At 39.8% G+C, this 18,415-nt stretch overlaps 2 protein-coding genes across 3 annotated transcripts; one reads left to right on the top strand and one right to left on the bottom strand.

Moving 5' to 3' along the window:
• Nucleotides 1-856: 856 nt before the first annotated feature.
• si:ch211-203d1.3 (protein phosphatase Slingshot homolog 3) lies at nt 857-12,755 on the top strand. The gene is made up of 17 exons (XM_067599151.1): nt 857-1,022; nt 2,150-2,341; nt 3,614-3,651; nt 3,732-3,903; nt 5,668-5,783; nt 5,945-6,013; nt 6,896-6,961; nt 7,116-7,298; nt 7,425-7,518; nt 7,677-7,805; nt 8,048-8,094; nt 8,263-8,409; nt 9,474-9,674; nt 10,005-10,281; nt 10,386-10,487; nt 10,618-10,707; nt 11,148-12,755. Exons 2-17 carry the CDS (start codon nt 2,294-2,296, stop codon nt 11,352-11,354), a joined length of 1,986 nt encoding a protein of 661 aa, XP_067455252.1. The 5' UTR covers nt 857-1,022; nt 2,150-2,293; the 3' UTR covers nt 11,355-12,755.
• Nucleotides 12,756-12,803: 48 nt separating this feature from the next.
• Nucleotides 12,804-16,821, bottom strand: mrpl18 (mitochondrial ribosomal protein L18). Of its 2 annotated transcripts, none has more exons than XM_067599153.1 (5): nt 16,777-16,821; nt 15,532-15,646; nt 14,278-14,446; nt 13,150-13,384; nt 12,804-13,049 (listed from the first exon to the last, which is right to left on the bottom strand). In XM_067599153.1, the coding sequence occupies exons 1-5, from the start codon at nt 16,804-16,806 to the stop codon at nt 12,972-12,974; spliced, it is 627 nt and encodes a 208-aa protein (XP_067455254.1). In that variant the 5' UTR covers nt 16,807-16,821; the 3' UTR covers nt 12,804-12,971. The 2 variants fall into 2 exon arrangements, with proteins under 2 accessions (XP_067455254.1, XP_067455253.1); XM_067599152.1 differs by lacking the exon at nt 16,777-16,821 and adding an exon at nt 15,726-15,830.
• Nucleotides 16,822-18,415: the final 1,594 nt, after the last annotated feature.

The raw sequence follows: 18,415 nt of genomic DNA, 5'->3' as shown, positions 1-18,415 counted from the left end.
AGCGGACAATGTCGTAACAATAGCGCGCTCCGACAGTATGACGCATGCGCATTGCGATTTTACAAAATCTAGGAATTAGAAGTTTCTTCCCAAATACATTTTGTTTGTTTGTTTGTTTTTGAGAATATTGATATCAGCAGCAAGAAATAGTGTAAAGTATGTAGATTTAGGCCGCATAGTACTGTAAGTACAGTTTGGAAGTACTTTACTAGTACTTTATGCAATTCCATCTACTACAGGAAAATTGTACTTTTTACTTAACTGCATTTGTTTGACATCTATAGTTTGCATGTTAAGATCAGTAATAACAATCAAATATTCTAAATATTTATATTCTGTTGCATAAATGCTTTTGTTACTGCCAATATTTAATGCTTTCATTTAAGTAAGATTTTAATGCTGGATATTTACTTGTGATGGAGTATTTTTACATAGTGGCATTTCTACTTTTACTTAGATCCGAATACTTCTTCCACCACTGACAGCCAGCCCCAAAACAAATATATTGATATCCATTTTTTTATTGATCACCCAATAACTATATCGCTTTGTAGTAGATTTTGAGTATAAATTATATTTTCCTTTGGAGTGGATACTAAAAAAAATAAGTGACAGAGAGTAAAATAGTGTCTCATAAAAGTGTGAGACGCAACGAAGTAGTCTTAATGATTGAAATATATATTAAAAGATTTTAGAGAGATGACCGATTCACTTTAAACGCAGAAGATAAAATGAGCTTTTTTTTAAATTGGCTCCCGCGTGGTGGACGTACCTTAAAGTTTGCTTGCGTATGGCGTCACTGTCGTCTCCTTGCGTTTCCCTCTCCCTCCTCCCACTCGGGCTGCAGCTGTGGCTCGGTGGTACACCCTCCACTGCAGCCGAGGAGCTGTAAATGGTGAAGTCCTCACCCTAGACAGAAAGCTACAGAGGGCGGAATAAGGAGCAGTCAGCAGCAACTTGAGGAACAAGCAAGTCGGCGCTAAAAGCAGGAAATCAGCGTGGGGACCCAGTGTGGGAAAAAGGTGAGAAATGTGTCTTCTGTCTGGGGTTTTTTATATATTCTCTGTGTGTGTTTTTTTTCCCCTGGACACACCACCAGCACCAGCAGCAGCTACGTTACCGCCAGCTGTTTCCTCGGGCTAGCTGGGAAGAAGAGCAGGCTTCATGGCTGGTTGCAGTAACGAACCGCGGGGCTGTTTTCAGCTCGTCAGTCGGGTTCAAACCAGCTCGATCTGATTATTACTCACCTGCTAACAATGCCAGCAACACAGTAGAAGTCCTTGTGTTAATCTGCATGCAAGGAGCTGAAGCCATGTCACACATTGGCTGTCAGGCGTTTCCACACTATTCAATGTCTTATTGACGGTCAGCAGACCGCAGACTGCCAGTGTTGCCTCAGGAAACCCTTTTTGAAGATTTTACTCAGCTTAATATGGTGTAATTTAATAATCTCTACTTACAGTATGTGGCTGTGAAAACTGTTCAAAACAGACATTTTCTTCAGTGTGGTAACGTGCAGTGCAGTCATTACACCTTATCTATATAGCACAAGTAGGAACTTAATCATTAGCATTTTATCTTTATTATTAATATTTTGTATCATTTTGTCTTGTCCTACTACAGCCTTTTCATGCTTGCCTGTTTTTATTATGTACACTATAAAGATGATGTGGCACTGAAGGAACATGTCTTCTTTTATACTGAGTACAATAAATTCTGCCTTCACTGAGGGTGGGTGATATGGACAAAATCTACTTTTACAGTGTATGTGATTTCATATCAGTGTATTAAGATGCACAGCGTTACATTATTTAACCTGTAAACTTATTTGAGAAACCTTTTACAGATAAAACAACTAGATGAGAACATTTATTTCCCGTTAATCTAGTGGGTTGAATTACTCGCATATCAATGCACTTCATCACATCGATGCAAAAATCATGTAAATCCAGTGATGTCAACAAACAAAATCCCAGTCGCCTCATGATATCTATCCTCAGTTTGCCCAAACCTACCTGCAGTGAAATACATCAGGAACTTGCCGTCGTCAGACTCTCCCTCAATAACATCTGATATGAAGTGTATTTATTAGATCTTATCAAACCAATAGCACTGAGAAGTCATTGTCTCTTACTGTGTGTCATTTCAGAAAAAAAAAAAAAAGTAAAAAATCTATTATCAGTTGTATTCGACCCGCCCACGGCACGCTTTTGGCTGAGGAACTTGCAGAGCCTGTCTGAACCTGCCAGCAACAGCAGGTTTAGTGGAGAGAGAGAGAGATCTGTACTGTGCAATGGCTCTGTTGACCCTGCACAGGATCCCATCCATCGCCACCGCTCCAGTGAGTTCAGTCACCCGCCCCATAACACACATACACACACACAAACACTCAAAAGTCGGGATGTTTGCATCATATCTTCAGATATGAAGTTGTTTACCCTTCACAAAGAGGTACTCAGTACACCAACAATGAGCTGTTTCATGCTCAACCCTGCAAGTTCTGCATGAAGAGTTAATGAGCGTGTGTCCCTCTTTGGATGTCATCACTACATTTCCCTGCTTGATAAAGAGCTTGTTTAGTTTTTCATTTGTTGCTCAGGCTGTGATTGCACTGATAGACTCACAGGGCAAACACGCTGCAGATATAGTTTCATATTAAATTGGTTTATCTCTCACTCACATTCATTACAGCGATATCAGAGAGTGATTGGATCACATTCAGCTTGTTTAAATGCTCACTGTACCATCAGCTTCTGTCTCTGACTTTTATCTCCTCTCATCCTGTCACTCTATTAATGAAGATTTAACTTTCTGCTTTATCTTTATCATCACCAACTAAACTTTAAATGACCTGACTGTGGGTCCGAGTCTCATTTCTTTGCATATTTTGTCACAGAATCTAATCACTCTATTATCTTAACTTGTGTTCTCTCCTTTTTTTTTTTCTTTCTTCTTCAAACCCTCATCGTTCTTCTCCTGGCTCCTGTCCACTTCTCCTCTTTAATTTTTTTTTTTCTTGACTCTGTCTGGACTTGTCAGTTGCGTAACAGGTAATGTTACTATCTCAAGTTTCTTTTTCCTTAAACCCTTGTTACTGCAGCTACTTCTCTTTCTCTCTCTCCTTTGCTTTCTTTCACCCTCCCTCTCTCTTGCATTGTATTTCTCTTTTCTCTAATTTCACTGCCAGTCTCTTTTGTTTTTATCCCCCCCCCCCCCCTTTTCCTTCTGTTTACATATCGCTATTTGTGTCTGTCTCCTCACTTCTTCCACTGCACCTTATCAGTGTTGCACCACATTTCACTCGAGAAATTACTTCACACTTTTCCGGCCGTTTGTATCCAAACATTTTTAAAAAAGGGACAACATCACGCACACTGCTTCCAATGTTCTCAGAAAGCTTGTTTAAACACTTGTAATCATGTCCTTAAATATGATTTTTAGGCGCATTAGAAACAGTGTGCAGTTCTCTCATTTCAAAGTATTTTACAACTCCAGCACGTGCTAAGAACTTGGCTTGTGACGTTGCTGACAAATCACACACGAACACAGAAGAGTTTTAATGTTTTTTCATTTTCTTTATGAGGCTTTCATGTGATTTATTTTACTTCTTAAGGATGAAAGCCTCCAAAGAAGAGGGAGACTTCAGAAAAGGTAGGTGTATGTTCTAAATTACAGCCCCAACAAGATGACGACCTTTCGCGTTCAACTAACTGGTCTCTGTGGGTCTTTAGGGAGAGCTTTGCCCTTGTGAAGGGTGCAGTCCTCCTGTTGGAGGATGGCAAGATAGAGGGGCTCCATGAGGAGACTTCTCCCCTGAAGCAAACAGTCGGAGCTTCAAGCTTACGACACAGACACCTTCATGCCATGTTTGAACTGCTCAGACCAGAAGATACCATCAAGCTGGTGAGGCTTCATATTCACACACGTGTTGCAGGATCAGATCAGTAAATAAAAATGTCGTCCACAAATAAATCTGTTAGTAATTCTCTTAGTAATCAGGACTGGATGTTTGTAAATCCGTCACTAAGCTTGGGTGTAAAGTGATTTACTAAATCAGGTTGCACCATTATAACTAAACTTAAGAAATGTCTTATCTAGTAAACACTTCGGTTATGTGTTGATTGGTTGCTAGGAAACATCTGTCCAAGTGCTGTCCAATGAGAAGCAATCGACCATGTAAACAGGAAGTCACTGTAGCGTCACAAGCTTTAACATAACTTCCACAAATAACAGTTTTAGGAGCCAAAAGATCAAATAAACTAAACTAAACTAAATAAACTAATAACTAAGCTAGGTTTTAATGTACGAACAGCTGGTGCAGCCGGCTCCTGTTTACTAACAGAAGAAGAACCTGGTTTGTTTCATAAACATCATTTGTCAGGTTGAGGCCAGAAGATGTTCAGTTCATGCACTTATTGAACAGATTAGGATGGGAAATTTCCCTCCCTCTTATTTATTTTTTTCACATTTTTGCAAACTTTGTGCATAATCTTTAGGCATTATGGATATCTTTTGCTGTAAACCAAAAACAGAGCAGTGAGCAGCACTTAGTTGATTGATATTTTCTGTATTAAAACTAACCTATCGCTGAGTCAAAGGGCAGCTGGAAGCTATTTGACGTGGTCGGTCACGCATAAGCTTTAAACATGTAATTGTGTTCAGCAGTTAACCTGTAAACTGGCTTGAGCTTGATTTGATGCGCCAGAACAGACACTCAATCACACCCGATCAACTTTATTTGATTGTGGAAGAAAAGAATCTTGATAGTTTTATGATTTACTGGTGCAGCACTAGGTGGAAAGTGTGCTGTGGCTGAGATACCTCAGACAGTCAGAAATATTGCAGTTTTAAGGGCAGCAGCGTGTCAGTTTTACACTAACCTTATAAGGTGAATACTCCTTCGAAGAACCATACTCACCACACAGCTCTCCAGGAAACTGCAGGATTAATGTCATCACTAAAATATGAAAATCTTGGAGCGACTTGAAGAATGTTGGATATAAGTATCTATCACACTATCACACTGAACCCTTTTGTTCCAGCTTTGTTATTGCATAGCATTGTCACTGAAATCATGAATAAATAAAATACAGGAGGATAAACAAACAACAAACAAAACTTTACATTCAAAAGTTTGTTGTTCAGCTACAGACATTGTTTCCACAAGCACTCGGACTCTCCACTGTAAAAGTGTTTTTAAAGTAATCTGTATTTTAAGCTGTGTTACCGTGCATTATTAATGGAACTTTGTTAAAATCTGACGGATTACCCAGAAATATATTGATATAGATGATGAGGGATCAATGTTAAACACAATGTTTGCTATGGAAAACGGTAATTGGTAATGTGAAGTATACAATATTTGAAATTAATGGGCTAAAACAAAAAAACTGGTATGCTCCTTTAAGTGGACAATAGCCAATAGCTAGAGTTACTCCGTAAACATGACATTAACTTCCTTGATGTGATTTTCCCAGGAAGGCCAAGGAAAATATACTGCACAGGATATTTTGCACAGTGTGTTAACAGGCTTTAATGAGAAACTGTGACATGTAGCACTCATATTTCATTAATTTAACTGAGCCTCGGGCATGACGCTCTCCTTTCTGTCTCAAACATCCTCTGACTCCGTCTCCTGATCTCATCCTCTTGTACGCTGTCGTGCAGGCGGTGCAGCTGGAGTCAGTCAGCACGGTCAGAGTCAGGTATCTGATCGTCGTCTCCACCCTCAGCAGCAAACAGGAGAGCATCCTGCTCGGCATGGATTTCCCTAACTCAGACAGGTGTGTGTAACAGAGATACAGGTGTACCCTTTCACACAGAGTACACAAGATACTATTTCCATTCAGTTAACAATTTCTGGTGAAACCTTTGACAAACAAGAACCAGTCAGCTGAACTTCCTTCCTCGTCTTGTTTCTCTGTCCTCTCTGTCCTCTTCGCAGTGATCAGTGCACCATCGGCCTGGTTCTGCCGATATGGAGTGACACACAGGTGTATCTGGACGGAGATGGGTAAGAAACCCTTTTGAGAAGGGATTGAAGATTACGTTTAAAAGCATAGAAGCACAAGTGAGGAGTGTGTGTGTGTGTGAAGCCACGGCACAGACGGTGCAGCCTGATATCTGGGATTCTGGCCAGAGATAATGTGAATGAGTAATGTCTCTATTTGTGGAGTCGAATCATTCTCCATAAATTACAACTGCTCCTATCACTCCCTCAGACCCTTACATAAGCAGGGAGATCATGTGTTTTTACAGTGAAGTGAAAGTAAAGTATGACTGGTTTCTTACTATGTCAGTACGTAGGGGTTAGTGAGAGTTTAGCTGTGGTTACTTTCTTGTAAATATGCTAAATAGCCTCTTACTCCTACTTCAGCTCAGCTTTAGTGTCTTGTTTAAACACCTGAGATTCCAGATATGATATGATTGAAATGTTCGAGGCTGTTTTTGGCTTGTGGCCACTCATTACAGTATCTGTTACAAATGTGCCAACTCTCCGTATGAGGATGTAGAGAGCTGGAACTGAGAATTTTGCAGGTCTAAAATCAGTCAGGGTGACGTGGTATGGTGGCCCTGCTGCTGACTGCTGTGTTTGAACTAATCTGATGATGTCACATGCCGAGTGTCGTATTAGACGCTTTGATCGCTCACCATATCACACCAGCGCGTCTACGCTCAAAAGGCTGGATCACACCTCCAACTGTGTTAATTTGGTTTTCTCTCTTTCTTTTCTATCCTCACATTTTCACTCCTCTGTCTCCACGCCAACCATCACTAATTTGCACCGAATAAATTGAATCATTTCACTCTGTCGTCATTGTCAGTCCGCTTCGTAGCTCAACAGTCTCATTATTACTTCTTTTTTCTCTTTGTGTTTCTCTTTTTCTGTTCACAGCGGTTTCAGTGTGACCTCAGCGGAAGAGACCAGAATTTTTAAGCCTGTTTCCATGCAGACCATGTGGTGAGTCAAAATGCTAATACTAAGACATGGTAACGTACCTCATCAACAACTGAGACCACTGAATCCATCAACTCCATAGCCTCTGCCTGAGATTTTCACTCCCCTCGACTTTTATGTAGTGACATCGTCTCCTCTCTGTTCCCCCTACTGCAAGGTCAGTGCTGCAGGTGTTGCACGGCTGCTGCGAGCGGGCGGTCAAGTCAGTGGTGATCCCAGGCTCCGGTCTGGAGTGGGCGCAGTACTACCAGCGGCACATCGAATCCGACCGCTTCTGCCTCAACGAATGGGAGGCCATGAACGACCTGGAGTCGGTCAGGAAGGACATCGCTGGACAGAGGTGAACGTCGGCTCTGTTTCTTGTAAATGTAATTTATCTGTGGTGGCTGAGTGAGTCTCCCGCTGCTTTAAATGTGCAAAAATCCGTCAGCTTGTACTTAAGTTTCACCTGATCTTTTACGAGCAGCTCGGTAGAGAGAAATTCTAAAGAGGGGCTGATCAAGGAGCACCTGAGAGACATCATGAGAACTGAAGACCTGGACAACCTCACGTCTAAAATGGTGAGAGATGTTGGCAAACAGAGAGAGGAAGTTGAACTGAATAAAGTCATGGAGCTGCTAGATGAGGGCAGAGAAACATAAATGTTAAAAGAGAAAGAGAGAGAATGGTCCAAAGTATCTCTGGATGAATTGATCTTTCCTTTGCTGCTGTATTATAGGTGCACTCTGCCCTGGAGACCAGAATAGGGTTCGACATGAGACCCTTCAAGGAGTACATTGACAATGAGATCCTGGTCACTATGGCTCAGATGGACAAACCCTCTAAGATATTTGACTACCTTTATCTGGTGAGTGTTCGCTCTGCTGCAAACACAGTAATTAGCTTTATTTTAGCACTGTGATGAGAAGCTTTACTTTTGCTTTAGTCAATAAGCTGACGGAAGTGTGTTTTAACCAGGAAGTTGTCATGTGACTCTAACTTCCCCTTTGTTGGGGGATCTGTGTTGACAGCGATATAAAAAGGCTGTGTTCCCTCTCCTTTTTTATCTGCTGTTCCCTCAACTGAACCCTTTTTTTAATCTGGTTTCAGGGCTCAGAGTGGAACGCAGCGAACTTTGAGGAGCTGCAGAAAAACAAGTTAGTGTTTTCACCTGCATCATGTTCGATTGCTCTGTGTATTCTTCTCTATCTGTTATCTATTACTCTCTGTGTCTCATTATGTCTCGTCATGGGGAACATGGTATTGTGGTTTGTTTAGTCACCACTGTGGCTCTGAGCTTGTGTGTCTGTGTATTTATTTTTTAGTGTGGGCTACATTTTGAATGTGACGAGGGAAATCGACAACTTCTTCCCCGAATCCTTCAATTACATGAACATCAGAGTGTACGATGTGGAGGCCACAGACCTGCTCCCCTACTGGACTGACACATTCAACTTTATCAACACTGCAAGGTAGCCCTGAAACCCTAAAACACATCACAAGACTCTTAACGCTTAATATTTCAGTCGTGGTTCATTTGGTCACACTTGTGGTTGCAGTTAATAACATTGCATAACTGTAATTTAATACTACATCAAACACTCCTTGAGTAGCTTATTTATCAGAAATACAACCAAAGAGCAACTGATGTATATTTTAACAATAAAATTAAACAAATTTGCTGTCAAAAAATGACATTTTTTGATGAAAGATCACAAATATATTGCATTTTCCGGGACTGTTTCACAATCAAAGCCATCCAGTATTTTGCTTTTAATATACGGCGTTGGGAGAGTGAACTGTTAACAGTGAGGCGTCTGTGAGATAAAACAGTTGGTAAACTGATAAAGCAGATAAAACGCTGGATTACATGCATGACTGGTTTCCTTTGAATCCTTCATGCTTAGGTTGGCAAGTTCAATTCAGTGCGTGAATGCCGCCTCGCCAAAACTGCTATAGAGAGATAATTACAAAATGTAAATACATTGAATGGCTGTTGCAGACAAAATGCTCAGCATAAACAGTAACAAAACTAGGGTTTGATTTAATGAAAATCATCAGGATTATAAATTAAATTCAAACACACTGCTTTCACATCTCTGTCAATAACCTCCTGAAACCGCAGCATCGCATTCAGACTTGTTCACATTCCAGCTGTAACAGCTCATTTTACCTCATTTTGATGACTCAGTTAGGAGTTTTGACACTAAGTTCCTTGCACTATAAGATCATGTCTGCAGACTGTCCTTTATTGTGTTTTATTACAACTTTGCAGTTTTAGTCACACTGTGACTCAGTGTATTACCTTCAGTTTGAGTTCTGTAACGTCCACAAACTCACAGACTGCATTGTGAATTTGCTTGACTCAACTGTCAACTCACTGGATATATATTGCTTTTGCATTTTTCAGTTGCAGAGTGGTCAGTCAGTGTTGCTGTGACCACATCAACCTGATAATGTGCTGGTCCATTTCTACTTATTGTCATTTGTCATCATTATTCTTTAAATAACTTAAGTTGGTCTCTTTGTGCCGCAGGAAGAGCGGGCAGGCCGTGTTGGTGCACTGTAAGATGGGAGTGTCTCGTTCTGCATCCACGGTGATCGCTTACGCCATGAAGCAGCAACGCTGGCCGCTGGATGTGGCGCTGGCCTTCGTCAGGGATCGCCGCTCCATCATCAAGCCCAACGACGGCTTCATGAAGCAGCTCCAGACTTACAACGGCATCCTCAACGCAAGGTCAGGCATAGCGCTGCTAAGCCTCATATTGTATGAAGATCTCTTTTCTAAATTGAGTTATTAATTGTGACATTGTGACAAGAAATTACAAACAAATAGAAAAGTTTTGAGTTTGCAGTTGTCAGTGAGGATTTTTAAATACTAATTACTGAATGTAACATATCAACTTTTCCCCAAAATAGAGATACAATAATTTGGAATCAAACAGTTTCAGAGTATGTATGGTGCGCACGTCTGAAGTTTTTCTTGTTTCTCCACATCAAGCTCATACATGCACACTGCACAGCATGAACTGTACATGAACTGCTCTCTTTTCCTTCATCATTCCAGTCAGCAGCGTCACAGCGCACTCTGGAGGCGAAAGTCGAGAGACCAAAGGCAAAAGTCAGTGCGCAAAGAGGTGGGAGAGGGGGAGGGAAAGCCAGGAGAAGAGGAAGAGGAAGAAGAAGAAGAAGAAGAAGACGAGGAGGATGAGGATGAGGGACTTGATGAAGATGATGATGATGATGATGATGATGATGAGGATGAGGAGGAGGAGGAGGAGGAGGAGGAGGAGGAGGATGTTGACAGTCCAGATAACAAAGATGGTTCAGAGGAACACACAGAGGTGAAACAATTATTCTGTAACTAACTGAATTCATAATATATTTGAAATCCTGCAGTTTTCTTACCTGAACATCCTCCATCCTTTATCTTCTCAAACACGTCCAGGTATTTGAAGAACCTGCCTCCAAGTCTGATACCAACCAGGAACCTGAGCCCACAGCAGCGTCAGACGTCGGTCCCGTCATCACAATAAACGAACCAGACAAGGTGTTCTGACACAGATTCACACAGGACACAGCTGAATGCTTGTGTTACTGTTTTTTTTTTTTTTTTTTTTTTTGGAGCAGATCCAACTCCATCACTCATTTTGTGATATTGTCTTATCTCTCATCTCAAGGTTGCTTCAAGTGTTAATCGCAGTGGCAGGATGAACCTCTTCTCCCTCATGCAGTCCATCAGTGAACTAGATGATGAAGATAAAGGACAGGTAAAATGAAGTGCTGAGAAGAACAACTGAGCGAACTTCTAGTCCCTCTTTCATACTGTTCATTGGTGAACTTTTTGTAGGTGGAGCTTACAGACAAACGGCTGATGTGATGAGACAATTTTACTCTAGAAAGAAATACTCGGACCAAAAACTGAAAATATAAAAGTACTCACTTAACTCTTGTTAAGTTTTTAAGGTTGAAGTTTCTTTTGCTTTATTAAATTTCCTGTTCGGCTTAAAAAAAAATTAAGTTCTTTTATATAATACCAGAAATTGCAGATACCGAAAACATAAGTACATAACTGGACTTTGCTGTTATATGTTACCTGATACACTTATGATGTGCTGAAGGTGAGTTGAAAGACTGTTTTTCTTATTTTATGTTCATATAAATTTAGCAACTCTATAAACTAATCCTCTACTAATCGTTCTCTTCAAAGCTGCCTGGTAGTCCGAGGCGGTCTCCGGGTCAGCGGAGGCGTAGCCATGGGCGACGGAGTCTGATTCACCAGAGAGCGTGCGTGGATGTTTCACCTGAACCACGCAGTCTGCCAGACGCCGCCGCTGCCGCCGCCGCCACCGCCACCACCACCACCACCGCCGCCGCTGCCACCACCGATGCCCCCACTGGTGAAAGCAAACCCTAAAGCGATCAAAGATACTGAAGAGCTGGGAGTTAAAAGAGGGAGAGGGAACTATAAAGGAGACAGAGAGGAGGAAGCACTTGAAGGAGCGCGACGTCTGGTGACATGCCAAGGTTTTTATACAATGATACACTCCGGATCAGCTTAATGTTTTTAATGATTTACAGAAGTTTTAATTTATGTTTTGCAGGTCCTTTATCGCATATCTCTTCCTTATAACTGATGGTTCACTGTCGATAAAAGGATTTTGTATTGCTGCAGTATTGTGATTACAGTGAAAGGCAGGATATCTGAAGTCATTGCCAGTTAACGTTGTTGTATATTTAGGTAATTCAGTGTTTTTAGGACATATCCTACCACATACACATGTACCGGTCTCTCCCTCCATGTAGTGTCCCCTCTTCTCCTCTTCACCCATTCCAGAGATGATATCTATGCAATAACTGTTCTCTTTTACTTTCCTCCCTAAATATGAGGCTGTACGCAGCCAATCCAAGGTAGGCAGTTTTAAATGTTTTTTCATATCCTCTCTTATCAGAAGTCTTTTTCAGCAAGACTCGCATCGCTCACACACGGGAGGATTTTACTGTAGATGACTGTATCTAAGCTGTGCATTATGGACCAAGTTCGGGCCAGTTTTATGGCACACACCTGTTTGCCAAACATTGTATTCCAATGTGCCAATGAATATATTTAAATTGAAAGTCTTTATCGTGTCAGTATGTCAAGAACCCGTTTTATTCAGTCTACTTTAACACCAGGGCCGCATGAGTGCCTTCAACCTGAGAATGAAATAGAATTCTACGACTGGTGTTTTTAATGTTTTACTATGAGGTGGTGCCTGCGTATTGTATGTATCTTGTACTGTTTCTCACTTGTTCTGATTGCAGTATAGAAGTTTTTTTTTTTTTTTTGCATGTATGCATAAATACCGTCTACGTGTATCGACACATAATTGCTGAGGAACTGGGTGCATGTTATGTGTTTTTATACCAACTTGTGAGAGCAAATTGTTCAGGGGTTTTCTCATTTATTTATATCAACACTCAATGGATGGAGGTAAATTATTCAATATACTGTTTTCAGAATTATGATGGCTAGATGCTGATGTGGAATATTCTTATTTCATGCTGGTATTTTTTTTTTTATCCAGTTCACCCAAGCTAAAGCTAATTTAATTTAACTTGCATGGTCACAGTTGAGGAAAACATGCACTTTATAATCCCACAACACACAGTTCCCACTGCCTGAGCCAATGTCACGCTGTACTATGATCAAAATGATCCCTTTTTTTTTTTTTTTTTTTTTATCTGTAGGCCTTGATGTGTTAAACTCTCCACTGTCTGCACCTCACTCTTGTTTACAACAAGCACTATGAGTGACAAATAAATGATTATACTCAGATCAACTGCTTTTGTTTCTTCATTGAATAACAAACTAGAGCAGACACGCTGTTGTTCAGAAATATTTTATCCACTAGAGGAGACAAACCACAGGAACAAGAAGCTTTACTCTCACCACTTGAGTCTGATTCACTTCATATAGTGTAATGGTGGTCATCTTAACATTTAGACATTTTTACTCATTTTACAAAACAGATGTGACAGATTAAACCAAAATTCAGGTCCCGACGTATTTTCTTCTTGGCTCACTGAGGGTGATTCCTCCATCTTTCATCGCTGCCCTGAAAGACTGAACCTGAGAAAAAGAAAAACATGGAACAGGTGATGACTTCAGAAAAAAAAAAAAAGACATACAACTTCTTTCTCTAACAGCAGTTTGTGGCTCGTGTACTCACAGCGTCAGAGCGGTACGTCCAGGGAATCGCCCTGTACACCATCCTGGTGATGCCGGCCTGCTGGCATCGATGTGCCAGCACTTCGCCCACAGCCTGACACGCTGCCACGCAGTTTGTGGAAGCCAGCTCCTTCTTCACCGCCCACTCCTTGGTCGAACAGGAAAGCACCGGGACAGGAGAGCTGCTGGAGAACACTTCTGCCGTCACGTGATGCTGGGTGCGAGAAAACACCAACCTGAAAAGAGAAGAGGTTTTGACGTTGATAAACAGTAACAGGCAGATGCAGGAGGGATCTAGAGCTGAAACCAATATTAAATCATAACGATATATAGAAATAACTATCAAATCATGATATTAATAAAAATATTCCAATATTGGATTTTTGTAAAATAACATGATATCACCATGTTGCTGAAATATGATGCCAGCAAACGTCAATATATTAGGGCTAAAATTAACAATTATTTTAATTATTGATTAACTGGGAGACTTTTTTTCAATGAATCACTTGTTAAGTGTAAAAAATGTCAGAAAATTATTTCCAATTATTTTGATGAGCAATAGATTATTTTCTCAGTGAATCGATTAATCAATGCAACGCTAAAAAAAATTGCATTCACAGTTTGTCAGAGCCCACAGTGACGTCAACAATTCAAAACTTTCAAGTTATTCAATTTATTGTCATATAAGAAAAACAGCAAATCGTCACATTTTTGAGGCAGGGACCAAACAAGTCTTGTCATTTGTGCTTGAAAAGTGATTGAAATGATTAAGAGATTATCCAAATATTTGCCAATTCATTTACTATCGATCAACTTATCAATTAATTAACTAATTGTTCTAGCTCTACAAAATGTTCATCAGTCCAAGGTGGTGTCTTCAAATGTCTCTAAAGTTTATAAATAATACTAAATCAGATTTTCCCCCCAAGAACAATTTCTGATATTCTAGAAAATACAGATGAAATTTGTAGGTTCAGTTTGACTATAACAACATATGTGATGAACACCAACAGGAAGATTAAACCCCCGATTTTCCATCACAAGTAATTTGATGTATTAGTATGCATCGTTATTGGAAGAAGATGTGTAACATTTTATCTACACACACACTCTCACACACTCTCACCTGTGGTAGAACTCCCGGTGAGGCCAGGTGGTCTTCCAGCCTCGGTCCTTCACAGCCAGAGCCATCTGCTCCAGGTTCCGCGGGTTTCTGTTCACAAAGGTCGGGTTCACAGCTTCATTTTCATCTGCGCTGGGCTCCGGCTGGGAGGCTGCCTGACTCAGACACCGAGCTATGAGCAGAAAACAGTTTCCATAAAACAAGGTGTGAGGCAGCAGTGGTGGAAGAAGTATTCAGATCCTTTACTTAAGTAAAAGTACAAATACAGCAATGTAAAAATACTACATTAAAGTAAAAGTGCTGCATGAAAAATCCACTTAAGTAAAAGTACATAAGTATTATCAGCTTGATGTAGATAAAGTATTGCAGTAAAAGTAGTAGTTTGGTCCCTCTGACTGATATATTGTTATATATAACGTCATTAGATTATTAATACTGAAGCATCAGTGTTAGAGCAGCATGTTACTGTTGTAGCTGTTGGAGGTGGAGCTAGTTTAAAATATTTTATATACAGTTAGCTACTTTAGTGAAGTGGTTCCCAACCTAGGGGTCGGGCCCTTCCAAAGGGTCACCAGATAAATCTGAGGGGTCGTGAGATGATTAGTGGGAGATGAAAGAAGAAAAAACAAAGTTCTGATACACAAATCTGTTTTCAGTTTTTGGACTTTTTTGGTGAAATATTGGATCATTTGAACATTTACTGAAATGAAACCATGTGAGAAGTTTAGAGGAAAAAAATCACTATTTGTTGGAGCTGTTAACAACTCATAGACATCTGAAATGTGACCCCGACTACACACTGCTTTTTTAAGACGTCAAATGCCAAAATGGTTGGAAACCTCTGGTTTCATCTTTAACAATGTGTTGTATTTTAAAAGCTTATTTTATTATCCATTATGTCAAATCTTCATCTGAAAAGTAACTAAATCTGTTAAATAAATGTGGTGGAGCAGAAAGTACAATATTTCCCTCTGAAATGTAGCGGAGTGGAAGTATAAAGTAGCATAAAATGCTCAAGTAAACTACAAGTACCTCGAAACTGCACTTAGGTAGAGTAAATGTATTTAGTTACTTTCCACCACTGGAGGCTTGTTAGTTATAGTGAGACAGAAGTTAAATATTTTAGTTAAAGGTCTAATTATCATTAACGCTAAACAGCTGCAGATAAACACAACAGCAGCATGTGAGCCGAGCTGTTCACATATATGATACATGAATGGAAAACAGATGTGGTGAAAATAACTTTATTTAAATTACCTGTCTGGTTTGTAGCCACAGCTGGACTGACGTTACATCGTTGAATATGAGCGAGCAGCAGCCGCAGATTTCGGCTCATTCCGGTCAGAGACATTTCCTCCTCAGATAAATTCACCTCATGTAAGACAACAAGAGTCCAACTAACACGCTACCGTCCGCTACAGTGTTGTGTCCTCAAAAACATACAAACATACCACATTACTGCGGCTCTCAGGAGAGAAATCACCGCGACATGTGAAACGCCGTCTCTGACATTCACACAACATCCGGTTCACTCAGTGCGACGTTAGAAACGGCACCTACAGAAACAAACACCAGCACGTTAAATGTTCCGCTGATATCTCTTAACCCAGGATTTTAAAAAGTACTTTACATTTATTTCCATCCCGTAACTGTACATTTGCTCAAGTGATATATTTAAACTACTTTATAACTTTACTCCACTACATATCAGAGGAAAATATTGCACTTTTAATTCCGCTACATTTATCTAACAGCTACAGTAACAAGTTACCTTGCAGATTAAGATTTTACATATAAAACATGTGACCAGTATGATGCATTATTAAAAATAAAATATCTACAGCATAAAAATGAGTTCCACCTAATATGTTACAGTGTAAATGTCACATATATGGTGAAGCATCAGTAATAGTAATCCAATAATATAATACATAGAGGGGACGCTTTTGATATTTAAACAATATTTTAATTGCTGATGTGTCCACTTTTACTTAATTAACTAAATAAAGAAACTAAATAAGCTCCAGATCTACAAGCCGAATGCCAACTTCACTATCATCCGGACAAAGGTAAGATAGCTAATATTATGCTAACCGAATGCTAAAAAAAGTCAGCTAATCATGCATAATTAATCTATATGTATATAGCAAAATGAAACACATAACGTCATAAACGCCTACCTACCTGAACTTTATTCAGTGTGTAGTGTTTTGTGTGAGTTCAGCAGTTCTTTTTGACACCTACAGTAAACAGCCAACAGATGGCAGTCTTACCCCTGTAAGTTAGATAACGTTACAGTTAAGTTTATGCTAAGACCCGAGTAACTATCATTTTATGTAGCCTCTCGTTGTGTAACACCTAACATGCTATAGCCTGCATAGCTAGTAAAATGTCTAATTTTAACTACTTACCCAATATATCTCCCCATCTAGCTAAAAGTGAGAAAATATTAAAGCTGTAGTCACACATGTACTCTTGTCTGTCTTTAGGTCCTGCACTCACAGCGACTCGTCCTCTGAAGCCATGGGTCATTGCAGGTATAGATGGGCACATCGAGACTGCTCACTGCACATGTATGGCAGGGTTGGCCGAGTCTTGTACTCATGTTGGTCTGCTGCTATTTAAGGCAGAAGCGACTGTGCGGATACAGGGCACAAAAACTGTCACACATATTCCTTCATTTTGGATTATGCCCAGTAACATAAATAAGGTTTGTGGTTTTTAGTTGCGAGATTTTTATGTTTATTATTGAATTTTCTACAAGTGTATTCAAGCCTTTAGGGTTTATACTATGTCCATAAAGTGACCATTCACGTTTATCAAACTTGAGCTTTAAGCTTTGAAATGTTTTTGTGTATTTAATTATGTACTTGTCGGGACCGTGTACAGTTTTAAACATAAATGTAACCATTTGATGTACTGCACCAGATTTAGCTTATAGCTAATTTTCATCAGTCCCCTACAATTAAAACATATAACAACACAATAACAAACAGTACAAAGCAAAAACACACAGGACACATTATACAAATTATAAAGCTACACACAATAGCACATCACATACACTCACAATGTCAACTAGAAATTAATAATGTAAGCTTGTCAAATTAAAAGCAAGATTATTTGCGTTCATGAGAAGACCATGAGATGACCATTGTTTGTTAATTTTAAAAGATACTGCATTGTTTAGCTCCCCCACCCCTTTAACAATTTATTCTAACAGCTTATGGTGAAATAAGACAAGCTAATAAGATCATCAACTAGGGGAGACTGTTATATAAAACATTGCTCAACAAAATTTGCTGTAATTGAAAAACTGTTTTTTCAATTGCAGCAACAAAAACAGTGGAATGATATCTATATAAATATTAGAGAGTGTTTTACATTTAATCAGTTTAAAACTAATGTTAAAAAAAATGGTTGAAAGACAGTCACGTCATTATGGTCTGATAATGCCTCTCTGAACGTATACACATTGGTCTGTCCTGCATGTGTATTTATTAGTATCATGTGGAACTATAATTTTTATATTGTTATATGTGCATGTATACACTCAGGGACAATAGATGGAAATTAGCATTGTGCTATATCTGGTGCAATACATTTATTATACAATGTCCCTGTTTAAAATAAACCAATAAATGAGATGAAAATGTGCAACTAAAATATAACAAACAACAAAACCATTAAAACACCTTTTCTCTGTTGCTCTACAGGTTAGTGCCAAAGTGGGGTATAATATCGATTACACCACTGCTGTCACTAAGCAGAAGGCCTTAGATGGAGCCATCAGAAGTGGTGATACAATGCCATTACAGAAGAGAGTGCAGGCTACCACCAACCACACTCCTCTGGCCTCCATGGGTGACATGGCACAACTGCCACAAGACATTCATCAACACACAAAAGGCGTTTGTCTGACAGGGATGAAGGACTACTGGAGGCATTATGTAGACCCTGTGAGGCCATCTGTTATTCCCAAGTCCCTCCACCTGTGCCTTCGTGATCCCAACCTGGATGGCTGTGACCTGTCTTTGCTCCAGCAGCACTGTTTGGGGTTGAAACATATTGCTGATGTTACAGAGGAACAGGCCCTCACTATAGAGGTGCACACAAGAAAGCAGCACAAGTCACCAACCTG

Source organism: Thunnus thynnus, chromosome 9 (genome assembly GCF_963924715.1).
Source record: "Thunnus thynnus chromosome 9, fThuThy2.1, whole genome shotgun sequence".
NCBI lineage: Eukaryota > Metazoa > Chordata > Actinopteri > Scombriformes > Scombridae > Thunnus > Thunnus thynnus.
The sequence above is the reverse complement of the archived record's forward strand: the minus strand, read 5'-3'. Positions and strand labels throughout refer to the sequence as shown.

What these genes read in the sequence shown, in the direction of transcription:
- mrpl18 (XM_067599152.1), bottom strand. Translation starts at nt 15,797, where the DNA reads ATGTTGTGTGAATGTCAGAGACGGCGTTTCACATGTCGCGGTGATTTC. An exon ending in CTGAGAGCCGCAGTAATGTG is followed by an intron (nt 15,647 to 15,725) that starts GTATGTTTGTAT and finishes GTCTTACATGAG; the next exon opens with GTGAATTTATCTGAGGAGGA. An exon ending in GGACGTACCGCTCTGACGCT is followed by an intron (nt 13,050 to 13,149) that starts GTGAGTACACGA and finishes TCTTTTTCTCAG; the next exon opens with GTTCAGTCTTTCAGGGCAGC.
- si:ch211-203d1.3 (XM_067599151.1), top strand. Translation starts at nt 2,294, where the DNA reads ATGGCTCTGTTGACCCTGCACAGGATCCCATCCATCGCCACCGCTCCA. An exon ending in CAATAAACGAACCAGACAAG is followed by an intron (nt 10,488 to 10,617) that starts GTGTTCTGACAC and finishes TCTCATCTCAAG; the next exon opens with GTTGCTTCAAGTGTTAATCG. An exon ending in ATGATGAAGATAAAGGACAG is followed by an intron (nt 10,708 to 11,147) that starts GTAAAATGAAGT and finishes TTCTCTTCAAAG; the next exon opens with CTGCCTGGTAGTCCGAGGCG.